Raw genomic sequence first — 26,710 nt, 5'->3', positions numbered from 1 at the left:
TATATTTATACTATGCTCTTGTGATTGTGAAATGAATTGCCTTTTACCGGTAAACTGACGAAATATTCCAGATGATACACTAAAAACTTATTTACCATCTCCCGAGCACTATTTTTCCTAAATGAAAGCCATCATTTTCACTTCATGCTATGATATATGCAAAATTTCGTGAAAAACAATAAAAAGAGGTTACACCATAAAAAAAAAATCCCTGGAAATTATTCACATTGATTGAAACTAATTTTAATCATGCAGAACAAAGAATGTTAATAATTTATTACTTGAATAACTCATTATAGAACTCCCGGTATAAGTAAAAATGTTATTGAAAAACTTCGCATTCTTCGGAAAATTTTTAATTAATCTTTAGAAATTTATTTCTTACGGGCTTGGTAACAATATTAATGCAAAATGAAAACTGTCGAGAAATACATTGATCTTTACTATCCTATATTATTACGATATAATATACTTATACATATTTACATTAATACTAGTAGCTAAGAACGATTTTCCTTGGGCAGAATTAGTTTATGTGGCAATGACTATTGAATAGAATATTGCTTTTAGTTGCATAGATTTTATGTTTTACGTGGATAATAAATTGATTTTTTTATTTTTATGACAGAAAGGGATGAGACGAGCAGGACATTATCTGATGGTAATTGATTCTTGAAAAACCCAAAAATTCTGAGCGGCACTAAAATTACGGTCGTAACCTTGAGACGCAAGATGATAAGTGTCATTTGCTTACACATTATTGCTTCACGTCAGAAATAGGCGCCGTTGCGGTACCCATAATCTAGCCGGCATCCTGTACAAACGAGCCGGCCGGGGATATATAATAAATATAACAATTCGGTTAGTTATTTGTGATAGACCCTCCCTATCGAAAATTTATTTGATCTTATTCTAAGATATTCGTCATTTCACTGTTATATTTTAAATCATAGTACATTATTACGAGTATTTTACACCGCAAAATGTATTATTTTACGATATCAGTATTTTTATTCGCTGTTTATTAATGTCGGCATCATAAAATAGACATTATCTGGGGTAATGCGTGCGTTTTAAATAAATTCAACTGTATGTTCGCACGTCCATTGTTCTACCTAATAGTTAGATATATGTTAAACAAAATTTATTATTAGCAACATTAAAGTTCCAGGCGCCAAGTCTGTCGGTCGCCGACGCATCCCTATTAGGGCTGTCACTACTTGGAAAACTGCCCAAGTCGAGGGTGGCTTTGTTATTCAATTATACACTTTCATTTATAAGTTTTTCAGAAATAATATCTAACTCTTAATAATTGAGAGTGGTGCCATTATGTTGTTGAATTTATACATAAAAATATATAGTATGCCCAAATTTCATATTTATCAGCTCTTATTACGTGGGTGTTTATTTGATAAATAGTATTTTAAAAACAGTTAGAAGAGCCAACCCTATAAGAATACATTTTACTTCATAGATAGTTCGAGGAAAGCTCCTTTAAAACTCAACTGTGTCAACTGTCTCGGGAGTCTTGTGAAACATATGGGTGTAAATGTGTTAGTGGCAGCCCTAACAAAGCCATACTTAGATATCACATTATAACTGGTATTGTTTTCATGTTGTGGCGTCACTGCGGACCGGGACAACGGTTTTGATGTTACTGAATGGCGCTATTTTAAGATGCTTTTATCTTTAAAACTAACACATGGACTTGAAACGAATAATTTTTGTTGACAATAGCGCAACGAAAGTACTTACTCATATAATAATATGTATGGAATTACTAAATACTTCATTTAATTACCTTTACTACTATTTTATATTTATTACTTTTACTTCAATTTATAATTCATATAAACATGTCGGTGATGCCACTTTGAGTGTTGTTTGTGTACCTAATGAAATTTTCACTCAATGCTATATAAAAATGAAAAATATAATGTAAGATATGTATAGGCCCCCCGATTGAAGGTCGTAAATCTTGAGCAGTGAATGAAATTAATACGTTAGTACTCGCGGACATTACCAGGGTTTGAACGACGCTATAATTACTAAAGAATTCTATTACATATACATTGTTGTTGTAGTGTTGTATTTTATTATGTTTATGTTAGAGCATGATTGCACATGTTTGTGGTGTCTGTCTGTCTAAATATAAATACCTCGTATTGTTTGCTTGGTTTAATATATAATATTTATAATGAATTTTCTTATTTCTCTTGCAAGTTTCTTGGGAGTTTCAAGCAACCACTCAGTCTGGTAGTCTTGATGGTCTTTAAGAGGCTCTATAAGATATCTATCGGAACAGTCCCCGTAATGAATGCGGTGCTCTCGTCACCTAGAGACATAAGATGTTAAGTCTCATTTGCCCAGTAATTCCACTTGCTACGGCGCCCTTCAGACCGAAACACACTAAAGCTTTCACATTAATGCTTCACGGCAGTAATAATAAATATGAAAAATAAAAAAATATATTCTAAAGCAATCTAACATATTAATTCAATTAAAGTATTTACTCACTTTATTGATACATTTTTTGCCGATTCACGGGAAGGTCACATATGCCTTTCGTGGAACTCTTTCTCGAACCGTGTGTGGTATTGCGATATTATAGAGTCACAACGATTGATGAGTCAGGGCTGTCTTCTTGTGAGTTTCACTATTCACCACTGCCATTAGCTTCCTAGGTGAACTACGCCAAGAACTGACCCCTAAAATTGTACAAGCCTTTGTGGAAGCCTATTATTAGCTCGAATGAATTATGTTTGTTAATCATTTTAATGTTTGTACAACTAGCTGTTGGCTTTCTTAAAAATATTAAATAAAATAAACAAATTAATTACTATTACTTTTCTATAATTTAATGTAAAGTTCACTTTAAAAAATAATTATAAATAACGTTTTTCTAAGCTTAGCTTTAGGGCATTGATGCGGCTTTTAACCCTCTGTAGGTCATTACGATGTTTGCTTTGAATTATCGTATAGAATCCACTTTTCAACAAACCTCACAATTAGCCCTTAAATCCCATCATTTATATGCCGGTACAACGTGGTAAGGCAATCCTAAATGCTTAGATCATTTATAGGTAAGTCTTAATAGACTATCATTATAGCTGTGAACAAGTCAAGTTACCTGTATTTTGACCAATTCACGCACACTTACATAAATTGTCATTCAAATCGCGAGTGTAACAAGTAGTTTGTCACGCACACTAAACTAATATTCCTGGCCTATTTTTATCGGTTGTCTAGCGCCAAGAGGCTCTATCAAGATGTATAAATTTTCTATGCTTCAATGCATGCTTCCTTCTGAAAATCAGTTGAAATGTGGCACCCATTTTTCAAGCGTTTTTATTCTTCCTATTTGATGCAAATGGGTCAATATTGTACGTAATATCTTTGTGGTTTGATGCGAATCATCTACCACCACTACCAATCATCCTCGAAGTCTATTCTTCAATTCGAAGTTTAATTTTACAACCATTACATTAATATTGCAATCTGTTTGTGTTTTACTCCACGCCTGATCTCGCATTCAAAAATCACTTAAATCAATTAGTCTTTACTTTTAAAGCCGAATAAAAAACATTCGAAAGGCGAACAAATGAATACTATCTTTTAAATCTCGAATGTTCTAGCTGTCATGTAATTAGTTCCACACTGAAACCTTGTACCAAGGAGGTTTAATTTTAATCCAAATTAGCTGCTGCGTTACTGCTTAAATATCGTACTGAACCCCCTATGAGTAAAAAAATAAAAATAGTATGGCAAAATAGAATAAGTTGTAATTGTTTAAACGGTATCATCTTTTGTAATAAAACAAGCCGGAAGCCCTGTTCTTCGAGCTTTAAGCGATACGCACTTGGTCGAGCAAGCACACTCGCTCGCCTGGGCACGCGGCGTTGTTCGTCCAACCGACTTCCTAACACTTACCTCAACATCCTTGCTCAACCAAACGTCTACTCTATTCATTCTACCCTTGTATTTTTCTTGTTGTCTTGTTTGATGAAACCTTCGCTATATTTATTATCAAAGGTATCTCTAATAATATTCTATTTTTATCGTATAATGCACAACGGCCGAACTTATAACGTAAATTATACAGTTTTATAAGTGTTTGGAAAGTCTACGAACTGAAAACAATATATGACTGAGCCTCTTTTATTTAAACCATGCACTCAATATACCAGCATAATTGTACACAAATATTTTTTATTTGCTTTTTAGTCTTTTTGGTATGCGCATGCCTCAGCGCGCTTTCGGTCTTTGGCAGAAACTGCTACTGCATTGCCATCGAACGTTTTGAATGGTTCGATTCCGTTATATACAAGCAAACATACCTACTAAGTTGATAAAAGTGGGACAGACTATTTAAATTATTGTATTTTCATTACTCATTAATAAATGTGGGTAGTTTGAAGTCAATTCGATGTTTTAAAGTAGATGAAAATCACATTAAAAGATATCAATAGTATATTCTCATTACATCAATTGCATTAATATCTTCTAATATATAAAATTCTCGTGTCATGGTGTTAAACTTTGACCTCCACCGAAACGGCTTGACCGATTCTCATGAAATTTTGAGTGCATATTGGGTAGGTCTGAGAATCGGACAATATCTATTTTTCATCCCCCTAAATGTTAAGGGTGGTCCACACGATTTTTTTTTTTATTTTTTTTTTTAATTTTTTTTTAAATTTGTTTGATTATGAGTCAGCAATAAAAATACATACAACTTTCACCCATCTACGATCAACAGATACTTTTGTATTTGCGATTTTAATATCGGCAATACAACGTTTGCGGGGTCAGCTAGTTTAAATATAAAAATTACAACGATTTAAGTATAGTTTATATTAAGTAGATCGTTTCACAGGTGTTACTTATAATATGTGAATTATTTTATACAAAGAAAACAAAATGTGTTCATATTAGCCTCAGTCTTCGGTGTCTTTATAGTTTTTATTGGGGTCAAGGGTGAGATGAGTTACATCAATTGATCTCAATTACAATTATTAATATACCTTCATTAACATTTAACAGTAAACGTAAGCCATATATCCTTGTGTTATTTATATTAATTACAGTAATAAAACTTTAGTTATATAATACTCTATTTAGGACAAATTGACATTGTAACGTTTTTTTTTATGGAAGAGGAGTTCAAACTTGTGCCTGATGTTAAGTGGTCACGGCTTTTTACATTCTTCTGTAACACAAGAGGAAACCTAGGAGGTACCCTTGGCGTATTGTCTTGCAAATACCGCAAATGGAAGCTCATTACCTAATTTAGTGTTACCTGGACGAAAGTTCCTTGAAAACTGCACCGTACAGTAACGCCAGACATCCAGATAGTGGGGATGATATTATTGTTTGTGGCGTGTTATTCAAAGGTGGATTTCAGTATCAGGAATCAGGTCAAACAGTTGTTCGTTCCTCGTGACAAATGCGGTAGAAGACACATTGATGCGACATTTCTACGAAACTTCTCTAGCCGTTTGCAGAGCACTGGGTCCTCGACAATTCGAGAATCTCTGGGTTAGGATATGTTGCCGGACCTGTGCTTTGTATAGCGCTAGAATGGCACTGATTTCAAGTAGTCCGTTCATATTTATGAACCCCAGTTTCTTCGTAGGCACTTTGACTTTACCTACCGCGAAATTGGCAATCAAAAGAGAGATTGTTGAATTTATTGTCGTCACCATGTTCTCCTCAACATATTATGCAGATTCAGGAATCGGTGGTAGTGTTGAATAAAATATTTCACCTTCTTATAAATACAAAATTTTATATACATTTTACGACAATACGGGACCCTTGAAGGTCAACTCACTCCTGGCCGATTTCTATATTAATAAATGCGTTAACATATAATACATGCTGACACATGACAAACACATAACATCTTCTAATATATAAAATTCTCGTGTCATGGTGTTAAACTTTGAACTCCTCCGAAACGGCTTGACCGATTCTCATGAAATTTCGAGTGGAAAATGGGTAGGTCCGAGAATCGGACAACATCTATTTTTCATCCCCCTAAATGTTAAGGGTGGAACACACGCAATATTTTTTTAATTTGTTTGATTATGAGTCAGCATTAAAAAATACATACAACTTCAAATTTTCACCCATCACGATCAACAGTTACTTTTGTATCGCGATTTTAATATCGGCAATACGTTTGCTGGGTCAGCCAGTTATTATATAATAATTGTGGTTATCAGAAGAAAGCAGTGAACATAAACACATTCCATTATTTCCTCTCAATTATAAAATTATGGCAAATCACGTGCATTAAGTTACGGCAACTGGTAGGTTCACATTGTTGCATACGAGTATGAATTACATAAAATTACTCTTCAATCATTTATGATCAGCCTTGAACACAACGTGCAATGAATTTTTATAAATAAAGATAGTTACATTATTAAATTATTGAAATGTAAACTTTACACGCTTTGGCCTCTGTATTTTGTGAGTATTGAAGGACACTTCACTATCTTATAGTAATATCCTATAATCCTGTTATCACACGTGGAGGGTAGAGTAAAACATAATTGTTTTTTATTATATATGATTAATTCACGTATGTTTAATATTAGACAGAAGGCCGCCGGTTCTCGCATCAACTAAATTCATTCTCTCTAATCTCTAATTGTTTATATATTTTTAGTTTTAAGTTGAATCATTTATGTAGCAGTGAGTTTTAATATACGAAATATATAAATAATAAGCATCTTGGCCTTGATGATCATTAAAATTTCAGTTCTCATCTAAATCTATTATAAAATACAATTGTAAAATAAAATACAAGCACAATATAATTAATCTCCGTGTTTCATATACACGAGTGCTTTTTAAAAAATATAAAAATCGTGTAGTAATATTTACAAATGAAACTTTTTAACAATTCCGCCTTAATTAAGACGAAGACGTCCACTGCTGGCCTCCCCAAAGATTTCCACGGCGATTGGTTCTGCGCTGCCCTCATCCAACGTATTCCGGCGATCTTGACCAGATCGTCGATTCATCTTGTGGGGGGCCTACCAACACTGTCTTCCGGTACGTGGTCTCCATTCGAGGACTTTACTGCCCCAACGGCCATCTGTCCGTCGAACTATGTGCCATGCAGATTTATGAATAAATTTTTGTATTTCATCGCTGTTCCCAACCACCACGTACCAATGTGTTTTCACTATTTCAAATTCATTTATGAAAATATCATGAGGAATCTACAAAAGGTGATGTTGATCTATGATAGTGAAGTTAATAAATCAAAATCACTTTATTCATGTAGGTCAGGGAAATGACACTTACGAATGTGAAGTTTACGTTTCTATTAACATTTACCGCCACTTCTCAAAAGGTTGAGCTTTAATGAAAAGAAGTGGCAAGAAACTCATTGCCACTCTTTTAAATCAATATTTACAACTTAATTTTTTACATATCATTTCAACTATACTATGTAAAATGGCGCAACAAAAACACTCACACGTCAAATGCTAGGTAATGCCTTACACGAGTAAGTCAAAAAAGTCAATGTAAATTAAATACGTAAGAATAAGCGATTGTATTAAATATATCAGCTTTAATCTTAAAAACATGGAGCAGAGTTTCTGGTAACTGATACGTAACTGGGCTTTTAACCCAGGGCAAATAACACAGTAGACATTGAACTGTCGAAAATTGTGAATACCTTATGAAAACTGGACATGATGTCACGCCACCAGTTATTAAATACAATTTTTAAGACGTCTGTCTATATATTCGAAAAATCTGGAGAAATGCCAATTAGTTCAGTAGTGTTCCTGTTATTGTGCTAGGTGTAATTTATTATCATTATTTGGTGTAGAATATTAGGTATTTATTTAAACATAACACCGAAATAATATTTGCATGGTATTCATAATTTGTTCTGTGGGATCGTGATTCATGAAGTTATTTAGAATGTCACGGTTAGATTCAATTGAGATCTACCGTTGTTTCACAATATTTTTAAGACAATAATAACAATCATGTTATTTAAATATAAACCTAATATATTTTAAATATAATTAAGATGATTCAATCATTTTCAATGGCATAAAGGAAGCATTATACAGTGTTTTGTTACCAGGCGATCATAGTTGACGAAGTGATTGTCTTATGTATGATGCGAGTTTACCTTAATAATATATTCTGACGTCATGCACTCGAAGTATTGCTACATAGACACCCTACATAGACACAGGAGAACATAAATATGATAGCGGATAGTCATGTCTTTCATAGCGATTGAAATCATGTGTCAGCAACGTGTACCAGGACTTCATATTCAGTATAGAGGTTTAATGTAAATTTTGTATCGAATACAGCGATTCCGATGATTGTGTTTTTGGACGCCAAATTAAATTTGAAAATGTGCAGTAGTCGCACTGTATCAACAATAAGATCAAAAACGGTAATTGACGCAGTATTCCAAAGATATTTGGACCATATTAAGACCAAAGTATTTATATCATATTTTACTTACCATAAGCCTCTTGCGTCATTTATGGAAAGCTGAGTCTGAATAAATCTATGTAAAATAATTTTCAAACTTTGAATCACTAGGATCATTACTAAAACCTACAATTATCCTCTTCCCGAAATTTTACATTCGTCTCATTATCTTGAAGTAAAAGTTTTTTGAAGGATTCACTTTTACCACGTTTGATTTTTAATTAACACATGTTTTTTTTGTTGAAAACTCTATTACTGCTTACGTTAATTTTAACGATGTCAAATAATAGCCAAAATTTTGAATAAATTACTGTTGGGCCATATTTACGTATGCAAGCCACCAGAAGAATAAGATATTGTTGAAATTTAAGTTATAAATACGATATGCCAATTAGGTATAAACCCCAAAATGGACCCAATCGCAGTTAGCAATTCACAGCATTACCAAACTACCACAAACAGATATATAGTAGAGTAATAAGGAAATATAAATTCGTATTCCTAGCTGCACAACTTTGTTAGGCAGTTTTAATACATCGCATTTTTCTATTTAACTTTAAAGCGAGTTTACGTTTCGTTCAAAAATATATGTTTCGAAACTGTGAGATGTAAAAATTAATTAAAAACTTTTCCTTCCATTTGTTAATGAGCGCGTACAAAATGGATTGTAAAGTTCCTTCAACACGGAAACTTATGTTTTCTAAATTGTACCTGACATATTAAAAAGTAAAAGACCTCATATCGAATTGATATTGTGAACGGCAAAACTTCAGAACACAATTCAATTAGCAACCAAAACGCTTAATTATTTGTGTTAGGAGTTTGTGAAGAATGGGCCCCTTCCGTTGTTCTATGGAACGGCGACGGATAAAACTAATCACGTATACTCACTACGGGTGATACGCGCTTGGTTTCATTCACACGCGGAAGAGAATCTGGATTATATTATAATATAATATAATTGAGACTATTATAAATATTATTGTTGAAGTAGAATATTCTTTAATTGTGCTTTTTTGTGGGTGTTAATGAGACTGAGCTTCATATTAGCCTTGCCTTGATGAAGTTTTCGCTTCTGGCGTGTGCTCTTAAGCACATTTTGTTTTATATATATTTTTATTGAGTGCTGACTGCCTCGCATGCTCTTGCACAATTCCTTATTATATGAACATTTCATGTTGTACCAATGCTTAAAAACATTGGCAGGAAGTTTCATTTTTGCAAAGGGTTTTCAATTTTGGAAGTGTCAGTTTGGCAATACTAACAGCTGGCAGTAGAATTTACAAAGCGGCTTTGCCAGAAAAGTATTTCTTGCGAAATGCTCCATGTGACCAAATGAATATCAATTATGTCGCAAATAAGCACAAATGTTTACTTCTCTTCGACAAATAATTCGCTTACGCTTGTGGCGTAGACACATCGTAATGGTCGTTGTATTTTCCATTTCTACATTACTGTCTTTTTGTTTCCCGTTTGATTGTTTAAGCGTGCTTCGATGTGATATCCACTGGTTATTTTTTTCTATAGTGCTTTCACTTGAAATGGCTTCAGTCAATTGTGGAATATGTTGGTCTTATTGTTTGTGAAGAACAATAACCTTCATTTTATATGTTTACAGCATCTGAAGGCTTGATAGGCACTTTGCATCTATTGCACGCATCTCCCATTGTTTCTGCGCCTATATCTATGTGTATATTCCAGTTTTGTTCCACTATCATTTGTAATTGTTGCAGTTTCTCTTCATCTCTACTCTGATTAGATAACACAAATAACGTATTCTCACTCAATCACATTGCTATTGTAAAAACGAGTATCATTTAATGTACGAACACTAATGAGGAACATATTTTTATTACAATATTCTCTCTTCTTCTATCTATTCTATCCTTATTACACAGATTAACTCATCGTCTATGGTATCTATTCTTATACTTTAACTGAAATACTGAATTACTCTTACATTTGTTAATAGTGATTTGTTGCCGTTTTTTTTTAATTTTTTATGTGAAGCATCTGTTGACGAGGTAATGTCACGTGACGGACTTCATATTTGAATTAAATTTGCCTGTATTCTTCAATGTGGGCAAATTTATATTTTTTTGATAAAGGTGCGCTTTAACGAACTCTCTTCTGGTAAATCTTTTTATTATGGTATTCTTTTATTTATATATCTTTTATTTATTTTACCCAGAAGTATATATTTGATATAACTAAGTACTTCAAACCCTTATCTTAACTATTTTAGGGTCGTGGGGGCATTTCCAAAAATATCTTAGTGTTCACTTCATCATTATCATGATATCAGCCGGGAGACGCCCTCTGGTGTACTAAGGCCTCCCCCAAAGATCTCCACGATATTCGGTCCTGCTCTACCCTCGTCCAAAGTATTCCGGCGATCTTGACCAGAACTTTTGTCCATCATGTGGGGGGCCTGCCAACACTGCGTCTTCCGCTACGAGGTTGCCATTCGAGGACTTTACTGAACCAAAGGCCATCTGTCCGTCGAACTATGTGCCCTGCCCACTGTACTTAAGTTTCGCAATCATTTAGGCTATGACAGTAAAGTCACCGCTTTCGTTCTCCTGCGGATTTCCGCATTCCTGATTCGATCTCGCAGGAAAACTCCCAACATAGCCCTGTCCATTGCCCTCTGAGCGTCCGTGAGCTTTCTCATTAGGCCCATTGTTAGCAACCACGTCTGCATAAGTAAATAAGTCATCAGTTTTCACATTACTGAGGGAACTGTTTTAAATTTGTAGTCCTAGTGGTTTCGTTTGGCCTCTAACAATAAATCAATCAGCCATCATTTTACATTTTACATATTATATTATAATTTGAAATGATTTGTAAATCGATCTACTTAAATGTAAATCTTGACATAAAAGAGTGGCAATGAGTTTCTTGCTACTTCTTCTCATTAGCTCAACCCTTTACGAAGTAGCGGTGGATTCAATTATAATTTTTTTTTTGACATTCATAATTTCCGTGACCTACGTGAATAAACTGATTTTGATTTGATTTGATTATCCAGGGTAAACAATTACATATACATAGATGTTATTTTTTACGAAACTTATTGAGATTTAAGGTTATGTAATAAAACTATGATATTATAATGTTACATCATCTACGTATTAGACTTCGTAGTTTATCGTCATCATTTATTATTAAGTGCCGACTGTAGGTGTAGTTATTTCAATTGCATTGTCTCATTTGTACATACAATTTTCCTGCCTTAATATTTTACAAGACCCATAATTTGAAGGCTGGGTATATTATTAAATTATTTTCTAGCAACATGATATTTTATACATATTATTTGATAAGTAATTTTCAAAAGAGATCCATTACCAACCAATGATAGAATATTACTTATTGTATTATAGATTCCGGATACTATTTATTTTATAATAACAAATTTATTTATAACGAGCGAGTACCCGCGACCAAGATAGCGTTAATTATGTTTCAATCATAAGATGGCTATTTAATTTTATCTTTTATACTAATTCATGCATATTAATTTTGCTGACGGAAATTTATTTTTTTAATGTATTAGATCATACAACCCTACGACATAAGCCATCTGATAGTCAAAGTTGAAAGAAATTGTTACATTAATATCGAGAATAAGCCTAAAATTAAAGACGAACAGAAAAGTTTAAAATTCTCATTAAAAATATATTGTTTTTTCGGTTTTGCGTGAGGTTCGGTTTATTCGATATTAATATTGCATCATATGAATAACAGGAGAGCTGAAAAAACATGTCAATATCTAAATCTTTTTCAAGCGGTGTTTTTGTTCGGTTATACTGTGAAAACTACTGAACCAATCGGAATAATACTTATACCGTAAAGTGTAAAACCGGGAAAGTTGATGATACGTTGTTGATTACTTATCCCTATATTTTATGACTTAGAAATACCTATATATTCGCATTACAGATAATTCTGTCGTGCAATTGACATGAGCGAACGCAGCGTACTTAGGTTATGTAGCAAAAAAACATTTAAACAATTTGTTATGTTTTTAAAGTGATAACCCCACTTCTGGGATTAATACACAAATAAAATTTGAAAACAAATTATTATGAACGATGCGGGACTCGATCCCGCGACCTCTCGCGTTTCCCGCGAGTGCTTTTCCAACTGAGCTAAAGGTTCGAGTGGTGTATCGTTTATAAAATCTTGTTTGCTTTGTTCAACTCTCAGGTTGTGGCTTCATGTACAGGATCTACTTCAAAGTTGGTAACCTGCTCAACCCCAATAGTTGCATATTAGGAAATTGACTAGAGATGTCGCTCTTGCAAATCTAAACAAATTTGTTTATATTTGAAGAGTGCTCGCACGGAACGCGAGATGTCGCAGATTCGAGTCCTGCATCATTCATAAAATTTTGTTTTCAAAACAACGTTTGCCAGGTCAGCTCGTATCTCAATAATGAATATAAAACTTACAAGATGGCAAGTATAATATTTATAACGAGTTGGCGCGTCTTGTGAGTTGAACGAACGGGTAGTTTTGGTTGTGTAGAGGAACGCGATATAAGCAAGACAAACATGTTAATTATCACACGTTCCTCTCTCGTAAGCACGTTCCCTCACCCAGAGGGTGCCGCTACCTCTGGCGCCCAATTACAACAACGTTACCAACACGGCAGACTGTGGGGGGCTATCCATGAATAATTTAGATCCAACTTTGACAAACAGTTAGTTTTTAATTTAAACCGTCTTATACATGCAAGTATTATAGCGCGCATTAAATTATTCATAGACGGTCGGAACAGGCATGTTATGGTGTACATCGGCGTTATTACATAAGTAATGAGGATAGTTTCGTATTACGGTATCGCTAAAATATTTAATAGGTCCGTCCTTATTTCATCACGCTTGCGAACAAATTCCACTTCATATATAATTTACTGAAGGGTGTATTCAGTCTCATGTAGGTAAGTAATTATTTATATTTAGTACTTGGTACATTACTGTATTTAAAATATTAAATAGCGCGAGTCGTGTTCACTTAGCAGATAATTTGTTACTTATCTATGTTTTGTACTATCTATATTAGGTATTATGGTAATAGGGAGATATGTTATATTCTATGTTAAATTATCTTTCCGTTTGTACTAAAAGTACTCACAATAACTCATGTGCCAACTTTAAATTTCCAAGGCGTGAATTGTAATTTTTATAGCAACTTATTAATGAATTTTATCCTGTTAGTTGTCATATGAAGGGCTTGTTTTGTTTGTGACGTGGAGAATAGTGATAAGACGTGGATGATAGAGAGGTACTCACACAGATAATTTGCTATATTTTGCCGTCTGCCAACGCGTTATGTGCAGTGCGTATCAATTTCCATCAGCTGAACGTTATGCTCGTCTTGTCCCTTATTGTCATAAAAAATTCACTGCTTACTCAAAGTGATAAAAAGGTATTCTATTTAAGCTAATCTTAGAAAATGATGGACCGATTTCAACAGAACTTCCGTTTTATAAGGTGTACATACACCTTATAAAACTTGAAGTAGCTTATATTACATAATATAAGCTACTCTTGTTTTGGGAAATAAATTGTTTCATGAATATACAGATCATGTACAGTATTAAAAGTTTTCAGTTTTTTATATTGATGTTTTGTGGTAGTTATAAGTAAGATTCTCTTTACTAGTCTATCCCACCTAACATCTAATAGTCTAAACACATGGTCGGATTTGGTATGGCCGGACCATCGGAAGGTCCGGTGGGCGTGGGTTGGCGCCTCACACCAATTGGTCGGCCGTTGTACTCTGTACGGTCCGGACTATAAAAATAATAATATTGTGCGATAGACAATGCGCATACCATCGAATATGGTCCAGTACCGGACCTCGTCCAATGGTTCGGCCGGACCAAATCCGACCATGTGTTTGAGGCTTAAGGGAGGATAGGGATGGCTGAAAACTAGCGCTGCACGATAATATTAATTAAAAGCTTAAGCTAAGTCAATAAAGGCAATAAGTATTATAATTATTGAATGAAAACTTCTTCGACGCACTGAGCACTGTATTTGTTGTAAATAAATAAATAAACTTAGACTTTGCTCAGACTTTACTCACGTAAAACATAGCTAAGTGTAAGCTTGGCATAATCTTTGTTTTCGTTTTTATAGTCTTATGACAGCTGCAATTCAACAGCCGAATACAAAAGTCATGTTCGCGTTACTTAAGTAAGTTCTTAGTAAAATCTCAGCCTAATAATCAACAAGAATTAATTAAAAATTGGTTGCGCACCAAACTGACACCACGTCCTTTTTTTATGACAATAAGGGACGAGGCGAACAGGACGTGCAGCTGATGGAAATTGATACACCCTGCCCATTACAATGCTGCTCAGGATTCTTGAAAAACTCAAAATTTCTGAGTAGCACTACAATTGCGCTCCTCTCCGTGAGACATAAGATGTTAAGTATCATTTGCCCAGTGACTTCACTACTACGGCGCAGTTCAGACCGAAACACGTACTGTGTTCACACATTACTGTTTCAAGGCAGAAATAGGCGCCGTTGTGGTACCCATAATCTAGCCGGCATCCTTTGCAAAGGAGCCTCCCACTCTCCTTATAGAGCTGTATATATTTTGTTGATAGCGGCGACTGGTTGCGCTACCGTGGTGTATCGGTGAAATATAGCCCTAAATGTGAAGAATATTTGATTGCCGCTTTAACTAAATCCATACGGGTGAAGTGTCGGGATATCGCTCGTTATTAATAAGGTACAGGCGGGCATGCATATCACAATACAAGGCATGTTGATGCGTTGTACAAATCGCATTGGCTGTCAAATCTCCCGGGATCTCCCAGTACCCATTAGTAAATTACGTTAACTATCAAGTATCTGTACTTGTATATTCATTGATACAGCGTTCAACTTTAAACTGTCAATCGCTTTATCTATTTTTTTTTTTAATGAAAATAAGGGACCAGACGAGCCAGACGTTCAGCTGATGGTAATTGATATTGCAGTGCCGCTCAGGATTCTTGAAAAACCCAAAAATTCTGAGCGGCACTACAATTGCTCTCGTCACCTTGAGGCATAAGATGTTAAGTCTGATTTGCCCAGTAATTTCACTAGGTAATGTAATGCGATTCAACACGAGGTAATTCTAAACAAAACTGCCTAAGATGATTATGGCTGTGTTTTGTAAGATTTTTAATCGGATTTATATTTTATGTTTTTCATTATGATTAAGTTTTAATTCATTTTAAATATAATTTATTTATCAATGTAAAATTCACACTAACACACATAGTGTAAACCTCGCTTTTGTTCCGTATGCCTCGTTATACGATAAAGATGTGTCTATTATTTGATGCGATATAATATCAACCCGCATCTGTTTGTAATTAATTTAGAAAATTAATTTGATATTGTTGAATGATTGTCGAATGTTATCATAATTATGCGAGCTTCTCATTTTCCTCTTGTTGTTTTAAATCAGATTCAACGCTCATGTAGTCATTATTTGGTTACAAAATATTTGTTTCACAACATTTATTTATTTCTTGAAGGTTTTTATTATTATACCAGAATACGTAGAAATTTATTGAAAAAAGTTATTCAATCTATGATTAGTGTATGTTCTTAGACGTGCAAACTGTGGAGTGGGAATTTAGGATTTGAGTGAGAGATTTAAAAAAGAAATCATTTTTAGCCGACTGCAAAGAATTTGAGAACTCCTCAAGTCATCTGTCTTTTTTGTATTCGATAAGTGATTTACTCTTAATCTAAATAAAACTTATAACTTAAAGTTTTCAAATATCGGATGCCAAAAAACAATTAAAAAAACCTCATTATCACAAACGACTACTTATATTTCCTCTTTTGATATAAAAAATTCCTGATCCATTTCTGTCTAGCATTCCTGAAAGTTTATTCCGTTTCACGTTCAATCGAATCGCGAAGTGCAGTTAAAATATGCATCTGAAATGTTTTTAAAACATTTATAAAAAAAAAGTAAAACGTAATTCTATATTGCAACGAACTGCAAGCGTATCGAAAAAGTTCGGAATTACTTTTGCAAAGTTACCGAATGCGATATTGCGCACATTATTTTAATAAAACATTCTCAAATAGCTCGCTTTTTCTTTTTCTGCCGATGTTCAACTCGATACTTTCACCATCAATAGAACGATACACGCTTCAGTGAGTTGTATTTAAAATTAAACCTTGTCAGCGTGAAGCGAGTTGTGTCCTTCATATCGTAATTGGAAACGGTTTTATAACAAAAATAGAATGAAAAGTGAACACAACATCGGAACGCGAAAAGTTTAAGCGGCAACTAATTAAAAAACAAAACGAAAAAGGCTGAGTGTGGGGTGGCTTTCGTTTCTTTTCGCGTGCTTTCTCTTTCGTCCAGCTAATGAGGGTTAAGGTATAATCCATACCTACTGTCGGCGTGTTCTACTGTTTACAAATTTCACCGAGTATCGTCGCTTGCCACACGACACGTGGACATGTTTTTCGTTTTAATTGAGTGCTATTGCGCAAAATGTTTTGCAGGAAGTATTCTGTTGTAACTTTGTGTAAGCGCTTTAGACTACAACTTTTTACTGCCTTTTAAGAAGTTTTTATGTGAGCACTGTGCGTTGAAATTTTTGCCTTTTGTATAAAAATAAACTTGTCTTCATTGTCTTCTTAAACTGACACGGCGAGAATTGAAATGTTTTTAGTAAATATAATAAAAATTGCAAGACTGTGTTGGATATTGATTTGATATTCGAGTTAACCTTATGTTATGTTTTTTAAGTGATAACCCTCACTTCTTACACAAATAAAACTGAAAACTAAATTTTATGAACGATGCGCGATTCGAACCCGCGACCTATTGCGTTCCGTGGAAGCGCTCTGTCCAACTGAGCCAATCGTTCGAGGGACGTATAATAACGATAAAATTATATGTTTTGTTCAACTCTCAGGTAGTGGCTTCATCTACAGGATGTACTTTTCAGTTGATAACCTGCTCAACCCCAATATTTGTATATTAGGAAATTGATTTGAGATGTCGCTCTTGCAAATGCAACAATTCGTTATCTTCTTAAAGTGATAACCCTTCTGGGATTCATTACACAAATAATATAAATGTATTATAACTACTTATAACATACGTGGGGTACTGTACGTAGTGGAAGACACGTGTACCAAAGGGCTCGTCACATATAGATAAATTGTCTCACAACAATGAGTACGAGATCAAAGCGACACATGTTTACCGGCCAGAGCAAACGATCGACTAATCAACTGATTAATTTAATTAAACATTACTAGATAGTTCTGTTTATCGCCGTGCTTCCTCGGGCCCACATGCTTGTTCAAAGGATGTAGGCCGGATTATAAACAAGAGATTTTGTGTACGACCGCTGTCAATACGACTTGGCGCCGCCCGCCCTGATGAATGCGCGTTCCTACCGATACTATGTATACCAATATTAATTAGCCCTTAATGTTAACTAAAAAAAGGTTATTTTTGAAGCTATACTTCTTAAGGTGCGTTATGAAAAAATGATGAGAGTGAAATATTAAGATGCGCGCACATCACCGTAATATAAAAATAGCAAGGTGAAGTTGGTACCTAAAATTTTCTAACGTTTGCGACTTTCGTTATTTTTTTTTTGGTTTCTTCGTCCATTATTAGGATAGGCAAAGGGTTCAAGCCCGTTCAGCCGTATTCATTATATATAATAATTAATTGTCAAAGCCACCGTTGCAAGATTTTTACAATATTGTTCTTTCTAAAAACGTAGAATAGCACGAACAATAAATAATTTTAAGGATTTTTGCTTTGTTAGGCCCCAAGAAGTATAACTTCTTGCGTGCATACATGAGTACACATACACTTTTTTTAACATATTGAGACATGATGGGCACTTTTAGGATGGGTAACTTCTACACTGAGTTCGTGTGATCGTCACGCCTAAGTGCCACGCATTTGAAATTTGTCTAGAATTTGAAAGTGGAATCAAACTTTTTCATTGTACTTACTAACATAACATAAGCCTATTGCATCAGTTTTTGAATATTATGATAATAATGTGAGAATGTTATTATGTACGTAGCTTAATAAAAGTAATGAGTAAAATCCAATTTTATGAAATTTATATAGACTTACAAATTTGTTTGTATATATATTATATAGATAATAAATATATATTTTTCATGTAATACAGCGCAATGTAAAACGTGTCACTATATTATTAGATGCCGATACAAATAATTTCTAATAAAAATAAATTTATTTGTAACAAACTTAAACAACTTTACAAGTTTGTTAAGAATTTACTTCTGTCGTGCTGTTATAATAACGCCTTACAGTTTATATTTCGCACTTTCTACATATTATGTTACTGTAAGCACATTTATAGTATCGACACGACTCCATACCGACACAACACTGATCCATCGACGACTTAATGTCGGACGCTGTCTGTTCATTCCGCGACCGTTTATTTACAGTCAGATTAAAACTCGGTACCGGCAAAGAGCGGCTTCCTTTGTACCCCACAACATAGAAAATACCTACGTACAGTCTAGCAGTAAATAAGTAAGAATGAACGAATAAAACGTTTTATTAAGTTGGACCACGTGAGACTTAAACGTATAAACGTCTATCGCACGTGCTCAAAGTACCGTTTGAAACGATCTATTGTTTGTTTACCCGAATAAAACACTAAAATCCAATTCAATAACAAAGAATTAAAGATCCCGAAATAAAATTTATTGCTCACGTACGATAAAATAGATTTATGAACACGCGGGGCTTATACTCAGCCGTTATATTATTAGGTACGTACGCGACTATAACAATAATTTATACCTATACATACATACTTACAGTGTGCATGCATGGCACCTTGCATACATTATGTACTAAATTATCTATAATAATATATAAAAACTACTGACGATGCGAAGTGTGTGTTAAAATGACTTGTCATTTAGACCTTGGTCTAGCAGATGGAATTCCATTCAACTCCAAATATAGAGATATTACAAATAGCTTCGAAGATATTATCATTCTTAATTGTACTTTCGACTGCTTAAATACTTGTGACACAAAAAGATAATGCCATTATAATGATATTTCATTTGCTAAAATATATTTATCGCAATGTAAAAAATGCATAATTTTACCTAATTGCATCGTGTACGAAGTTTTTTCATCTCGAAATATGTAATAAACAATTTTAACATTTTGAATGTGAATATTAGCATTATTTTTCTAGTAATCAATAATGGCTAGTGACTGAATGAACAAGTGGAATGCTGAATGATTTGAGTCTAACGCATCGCCAAACGATAAGGCGTAGCACAATGCGGTAAATGTCACCCCGAGACTTAATTATGATTGCCTCACGTGGCTGAAATGACCCTTTAAGAGTGTAGTCAGTCTTTAAAGGAATTGGTTATTGCGGAGAAAACTTTTTTGAAGAAACTTGAGCTGTCTCGTATTTAACTACAACAACTTGACCAGATCAACGTAGCTTATTCTTTTTCCTCTTCCTAAGCATTCACCTGACCACGACGACATAAATGGGTTATTTTGTTAAGTTTTGCTTCGGCAGATCATATTTCCTTTTCTAATTATTAATATAGCATAGGAGAGCATAAGTTACGGCTTTTCATACAAACGGGACGTTACGTGAAGTTTTGGAAATATCGGTTCATACAAATGTATATCTTATACCTATAAACGAGCAATTCTTGTATATATACATAATCTGAATCACAGAAACGGCTCCAACGATTTTAATGAAATTTAGTATTCAAGTAGTTTCGGGGGCGATAAATCGATCTAGCTAAAAAAATGTAGTTATATACGTGGTTTGATGAGAAACAGCTACAATAACATTAGAATATAAAGGTTAATATTCGCCAGTATATACATGACTATAATAGCTCAGATGGGATATTGGGTGATCCGGAAAGCAGAAGACCCCGGTTCGAAACCAGGTGTCCTATTAGTATTTTTGTTTGTTCAAGTTTCGTACATTCTTAAAAATCCGAGTAAGGCTCGGTCGTCCAGATATTGGAATATTTTATGTCATGGAGACTATGACCCTGGTTTCCGCTTCATAGACCCTTTCACAGTCACTCCGTTCATTCAGTAGAGAGAAATAGTGAACTGTTGAGATCCGAGTCACTGTCGCGGTTCGTTTGCATTGCAACATGCTCCTGTCTTAAACGAGGCAGTCACGTCTCCGTCCCGTTAACGTCACGTCGAGGTATTATCTCGTTACGTATGCAGCGCCATGAGAACATGATTTGAAAAAAAAAGTAATACATATATTATTCATGACATAACAGTTGCCATGTAGCAGTCTACATGATGTTTTTATTATCAGCTATCTCTACATCATCTTACACAGTGGCTCTTACACTATATATTCTTAATTTAACAGTACAATTATTAGTAATATCACAGAGTACTAGTTTGAATTATCTGAATTCAAACAGATCCTCGACTGAATTCCAGACCGAGAATTTCTCACCCTATAACTTGTAGATACCAATCAAACATTTCAATACCTTCAATAGACCGTTTAAATGTTTGATGTTTGAGTAAAACGATTATGAAAATCGGTGAGCATTGTGTTATATACATAGATACATTTATTATGAGTATTTTTAGCTGTATAGGTGCAATCACTTAGGGCCGTTCCCAATATACTATCTACAGATAGAGATAAATTACTACCATCTACTGTCAGTAATTAGCTGTCAAGAATCTGAAGCTGTCCCAATATACCTGATAAGACATTCTTATCGCCTTTTACTTTTTCCAATTTCCATACAAACTTTATATCGCTGGAAAGCTATACGTCGTCCCATTGACAGACAGCGTGCACGGATAAGGTGAGTTACCATCGGTAAGTTTATTGGGACAGAAAAGTCAACGATAGTTACGATTTTTATCTCAAGTAAAAGATAGACTGAATATTGGGAACGGCCGTTAATTGCACCTATAGTCCAGTGATTAATTACCCTGATAACAACAGTGTTCAAAAAATGCTGATGATGAAACTTTTTTTTCTAAGCCATATATTTATGTATTTTCACCATGTATATTGTATTTAATATATCGTTGCCAAATTTGGAGGTATATAATCGGTGTGACAGCGTCCATAATAAAAACCAATAACTAATTTCATAAATTTATTGTTTAATTACAAGCTCAACCTTTTCCGAAGTGGTGCTAAATGTAAAAGAAAAGAAATATTTTGACATTCATAAGTGTCATTTCCTTGACCTACATGAATAAAGCTATTTTAATTTGATTTACTATTTATATTCCTTGTAGGTATATAATATCGTAATTAACTATTTATAATATATAAATACTCATTATTGAGTTCATAGTGAAATAATCGTGACAAGTTATCGTGCGTGGCCATCACTATCAACCACACGTGGAATCGAGCATTCTAAACATAAAATTCGGTTCCGTTGCCTTTTCTATCAGGTTCAAAGGGACACTCAAGCGTCGGCACTCCAATCAAACTTTGCTTTCTTTTTACAACACCTTTTACAGGCAATCGTTTCTGGATTTCTCGTGAACTGCGTATTTGCATCTAGCATGATGATTGAGATACGCAATATGAAAAATATTTTGAAATGTCTGATACAGTATGAACTAAATACCGAATATAATACGGTAATTAATTGATCTAGAATAAGTCTTACTTTAGTTTTTCCTTGTTTCTTGATATATATATTAGTTTTATTTAGATAAGGCATATTATATTCGTAATTATTAAGATAAGTTATTCATATAATTTGTTATGATATTCTGTTAATGTTTACCTGTATTTATAGTGTTTGCTCCAAATAAAAATTTACTTACTTACTAATTAATGTCTATAATTTTCTAGAGGATATTTTAAAAATATTTTAGACAATTCTGTAAAGTAACGCAACTATATTTAAATTAAAATTGTGCTCATCAATATTTAGAATGGACTTTCAGCATGTAATTATTGAAAAAAAAAATTAAAACCGCTGTGTATTATTTCATATAGATATATATTTTTTATAACCAATAAAAATTATTGATCAGTTAAAATTTGCTGCTTTAATTGCTCTGTCTTATAATATTTCAATCTGTCAAATTTAATCCGGACGAAATCACGACAGAGCACTTTTGAATTTTAATTAAAATCATTAAAACGCAAGAAAACGTCTTATTTTACGTTTGTGTTAAATTAAAATTTATATGTACTGTATCATTAAATGATAAAATAAGAAATTGATAGGCATTCGTGCACGCAATATTTCATAACTGAGCTAAAAGGGCTTTTCATTAAAAGATTTCTGTAATGTGTCCATATTGAAACTGTAAATTTATGTATTATAATATGTATTTTTGTTAACTGGAGTATAATTTAGTTTATTTTTTTCCGCTTCCGCATGTAAAATAACTTTAAACCAGTTTTGATGTCCATCTAGGAAAAGTTTTCCCATCAGAGTTGTCACACAGTAAGATTATGAAAACAATGTTTTAATTCTAGATTTCTTGTTCGCAGGCTAAGATTCTCGAGAATTCTCATGCTTGGCTGGGAGCTTCTACATCTTCACTGGCAGGTCAGTAGTTTACCTGTTTTATTTTATTTTTAATTTGACTATAAATCATTAGATACGTACTACAATATTCAATCACATTTCCATATTATATTTTTTTTAATTAATACATATCACATACTGTATTCTGAATCTTCTATTTTGTTATAAATTTCTTATATCAATATAACTAACCAACTTATTTTAATTATTTCACTAGATGAACTAATAATGAGTTGAATGAAGCTATTTTACAAAGATAACTTGATTCAATTACATATGTTTTATGGTTTTAACGTGTTGTCGACCAGAACCCAGTAATCGTACATTGAAGGCAAAACCACCAACCTGGAGTCAGGGCCAACTGAAAGAAGCAATCGACGCAGTCATCAGTCAGCGTATGAGATTCACCAAAGCATCGTCGTACTTCGGAATACCGAAGGGCACATTGTACGATAATGTATTAGGGAAGTCTAAACGAATGAACGTACTAGATGAAATAGATATAAAGGCAAACGAAGAAAGAATAATTTTAGATTTCTGTTGCGAGACAAGTGTGTCTCTGCATAATAGAAGAACGAAAAAGCCTTTAAGTGCAGTGTTAAAGTTTGTTGAGAACTTGGTGACGAAACGTAATCCCGGTTTTAAATTTAGTGGAGTGACCGGGTTTAGGTGGTGGTGGGCGTTTTGTAAGAAGCATTCTATTGTCTCGCTTTATTTTAGGGATAATACGGCTTATCGCGATAAAAAACCAATTAGAAAGATCTTATTAAGTAAGAATCAAAATTAGAATTATAGTTCGTTTATTTAGTGTCAGTAATATTGTTGTTGTATAAACATGTTATAAAACATATACATTTGAATGGGAAAGAACTACAGCATGTGATGGAGGACATTTTCGGAACTAAGACATTTGAGGTTTTAATGTAATATTACATTTAATTTCGTAATAATTGTCCTTAAGTTTATTATTGATTAATTATTTGGGTGTTTATCAATATAATTAATTTCTATTTAGATAGAAGATTTAATACAGATTTTATTGGTGCTTTTACATTCATTCACAAACATTATTTCTATGTTGTCAATCATACACACGGACGAGTAAAAAAAGAAGGACTCCTCGCCATGATATTAGCAAGTGAAGCGTTATGCTAGTGTGTTTGCGGTTACTGGGGATACTAGTTACACAATTTTTTCTCCCCTAAATAATCATATATGGCCACAGATACTTATATAGTATCGTTTTTACACTTTTTCACAACGCACGACGGCATTTTTAAAATATTTTATTGAGACGCAAACTAATCTGTCACAGAGGATGACAATTTTCATAATGGCCGCCTGTCGGCCTGTAGTAGTGTAAGTGTGTGCGTGGGGCTACCTATTTACACGTTAATCGGCTTGTTTTGGTGCTACACTGTTATGTAAGATGACACGGAGTCCATATTTTTTTACTAGTCCGTGCTCATACATAAATTTTTATTGTTAATCACATACAGCATCTAAAATTAAGATTGTTAGATTTAACATCTTGATACCCACTGGAAAATCAGAGTTGGAATTGGGGTGGGTTATCATATTATAGTTTATATGGAGTATATCCTTTTCGTGACACTATATTTTTATTTTTGTTATTTTGTTAATTTTTATATGTATATATATGTTATGTGTCATGAATAAATACTTGCACTACTTTACTTTGTATAATTCTCGTAAATTCTTACCAAGCTCAAATTGTTAGTTTATTTAAAAAACTGAATTATAATTATCCAAATGTTAATTAGGTTACTGTCATTTTTTTTTTTATTCAATTATAACAATAATAGAAAATAAATATTTTTATGATCAAACTTATTTTTATCAGTTATTGATAGTTCGCTCATTATTATAAAAATAAGACATTGTTTAGCCTTGCAAATACCTACAAGGTTTAACTTCATAAAATTTAACATTATATATTAACAGACACTATTTTTGTTCCCACAGTTCTTGCTTTCGAAGCTGAGAATAATAAACAATAAAATACGAATAAGATTATTAAATGTTGAAGAACAGAACATGTTTATTATCCAAAAAAAAGTATAAATTCTACTAGTTGTGATCTCACCCTTAGATTAGCCAGATGATTGTTAAAAGAGCCAGTAAAATGGAATGCTATCTCGTTAATAATGCCGGCGTACATTTAGATGTCTAGGCCAGTCGACTAACTCATCGTAGTATCACTCGTCGTTGAACTAGTTGGCTTATTATAAGCTAGTCCGTTTACGATGTATGACTTATGCATGCATGTGATTCAAACCTACCTCACTATTATTTAACTGGAGCGCTTAAGCCCCAAAAACCGAAATAAATAATAATCCATCTCAAAATTTGAAAAAAAAAATGTTATTTTGTGTTGTTTACGATTAAGTTAACTCACATAATATAAAACAGTCTAGCCTAAGCTGAACTAATTTTTTACATGTAGAAACCTCTAAGCGCCCTCAACGCACTAGGGGGCAGTGTGTCAGAATTGGACTGACTAAAACCTGCACCAGTTGGATAACAGCCTTTGTGGGAAGCGTCCAGTTTTCAACACAAATGTGAGTCTGGTACCCGTTCTGGTGCCTGCTCCCAAAAACGCAACCACTTCCGAATTAAACTCTCTTTTAAGTGGCGTCTTAAGGTGGGTGGAGGAAAAAGCCTGACCTTCTACTCTCGTCTGTTCAGCTCCCTCCATCTATAAGGTTGCGGACCCGTAAAAGAACGCATCCGCGATAAAACACCCGCCGAGCAAGTAATGCTGAGTCGATCACTTATCACTACAACTTTAAGAACAAATTGTGCCTCCCTAAGCAACCATACCAGAATAAGATCTGCGGCAGTCGAATGAAAAGGATCTATTGCTGCCCCCCGCTTATACGATAATGATTTAACCAAACATTACACATTCATCAATATCTATTTTAACTAAATGGCTATTTAACGTTTAACGTCCTGGCTAATTGTTTTTCAGTAATTTGATTCACAGTTGGCATTTAATGTACGGGCTAGTTCCTAAGACTACTTGCAACAAATATTTAACCTATGAACTTAACTGACACACAATGCCAGTTTTAGTTTAACTTATGTAATATGGTTACATATCTATATATATAAGGTGTCTTCCTTCGTCAAAATTATATTTACCCAACATATAAAAATTTAAATTTTCATATTTTATGGCAAATCATCAACCAATCAAATAGCTCAATCCTGTATCTTATAGGTCATGCAAAAATATTAGAGACTTAAAAAAACTTTGCAAATTAATTAGTTTAGAGAAGAGTAGCAATGATTAATTAATTGATAACTTTACGTACAATTTATTCCAATTTAGGTATACATTTTACCGCCGATTAAATTATTACATCTTAAATTTTTAGTATATTTATAACATAGTAATACATATTAACACAAAAATATCAGTTCTGAATGTCAACAGTTGGTTGTTGGTATATTACAATAGAATAGTACATATTTTATTAATTGTAATTACACAAACTGAATAAACCATTGATTTATACATTAATTGTATTATTTATTAATAATATTTTTATCGTTTTAAATCAACAGGTTGCACATCAGGTCAGTATGTAGGAATTATACAATTT

The 26,710-nt window shown here is 33.5% G+C and overlaps 1 protein-coding gene across 2 annotated transcripts in view; it reads left to right on the top strand.

Annotated features, from left to right (window-relative positions):
* The window catches only part of LOC126979051 (protein bric-a-brac 1-like), a 331,777-nt gene that overhangs the window by 295,717 nt on the left and 9,350 nt on the right, over positions 1-26,710 (top strand). For both annotated transcript variants that reach the window (XM_050828233.1, XM_050828232.1), the window contains exon 2: positions 23,042-23,099. In XM_050828233.1, coding sequence (XP_050684190.1) covers positions 23,042-23,099 — 58 coding nt within the window. The remainder of the gene's footprint in view (positions 1-23,041; positions 23,100-26,710) is intronic.

The sequence above is a fragment of the Leptidea sinapis genome, chromosome Z (assembly GCF_905404315.1).
Source record: "Leptidea sinapis chromosome Z, ilLepSina1.1, whole genome shotgun sequence".
In the NCBI taxonomy this organism is placed as follows: domain Eukaryota; kingdom Metazoa; phylum Arthropoda; class Insecta; order Lepidoptera; family Pieridae; genus Leptidea; species Leptidea sinapis.
Note: the sequence above shows the minus strand (reverse complement) of the source record. Positions and strands in the feature narration are given on the sequence as shown.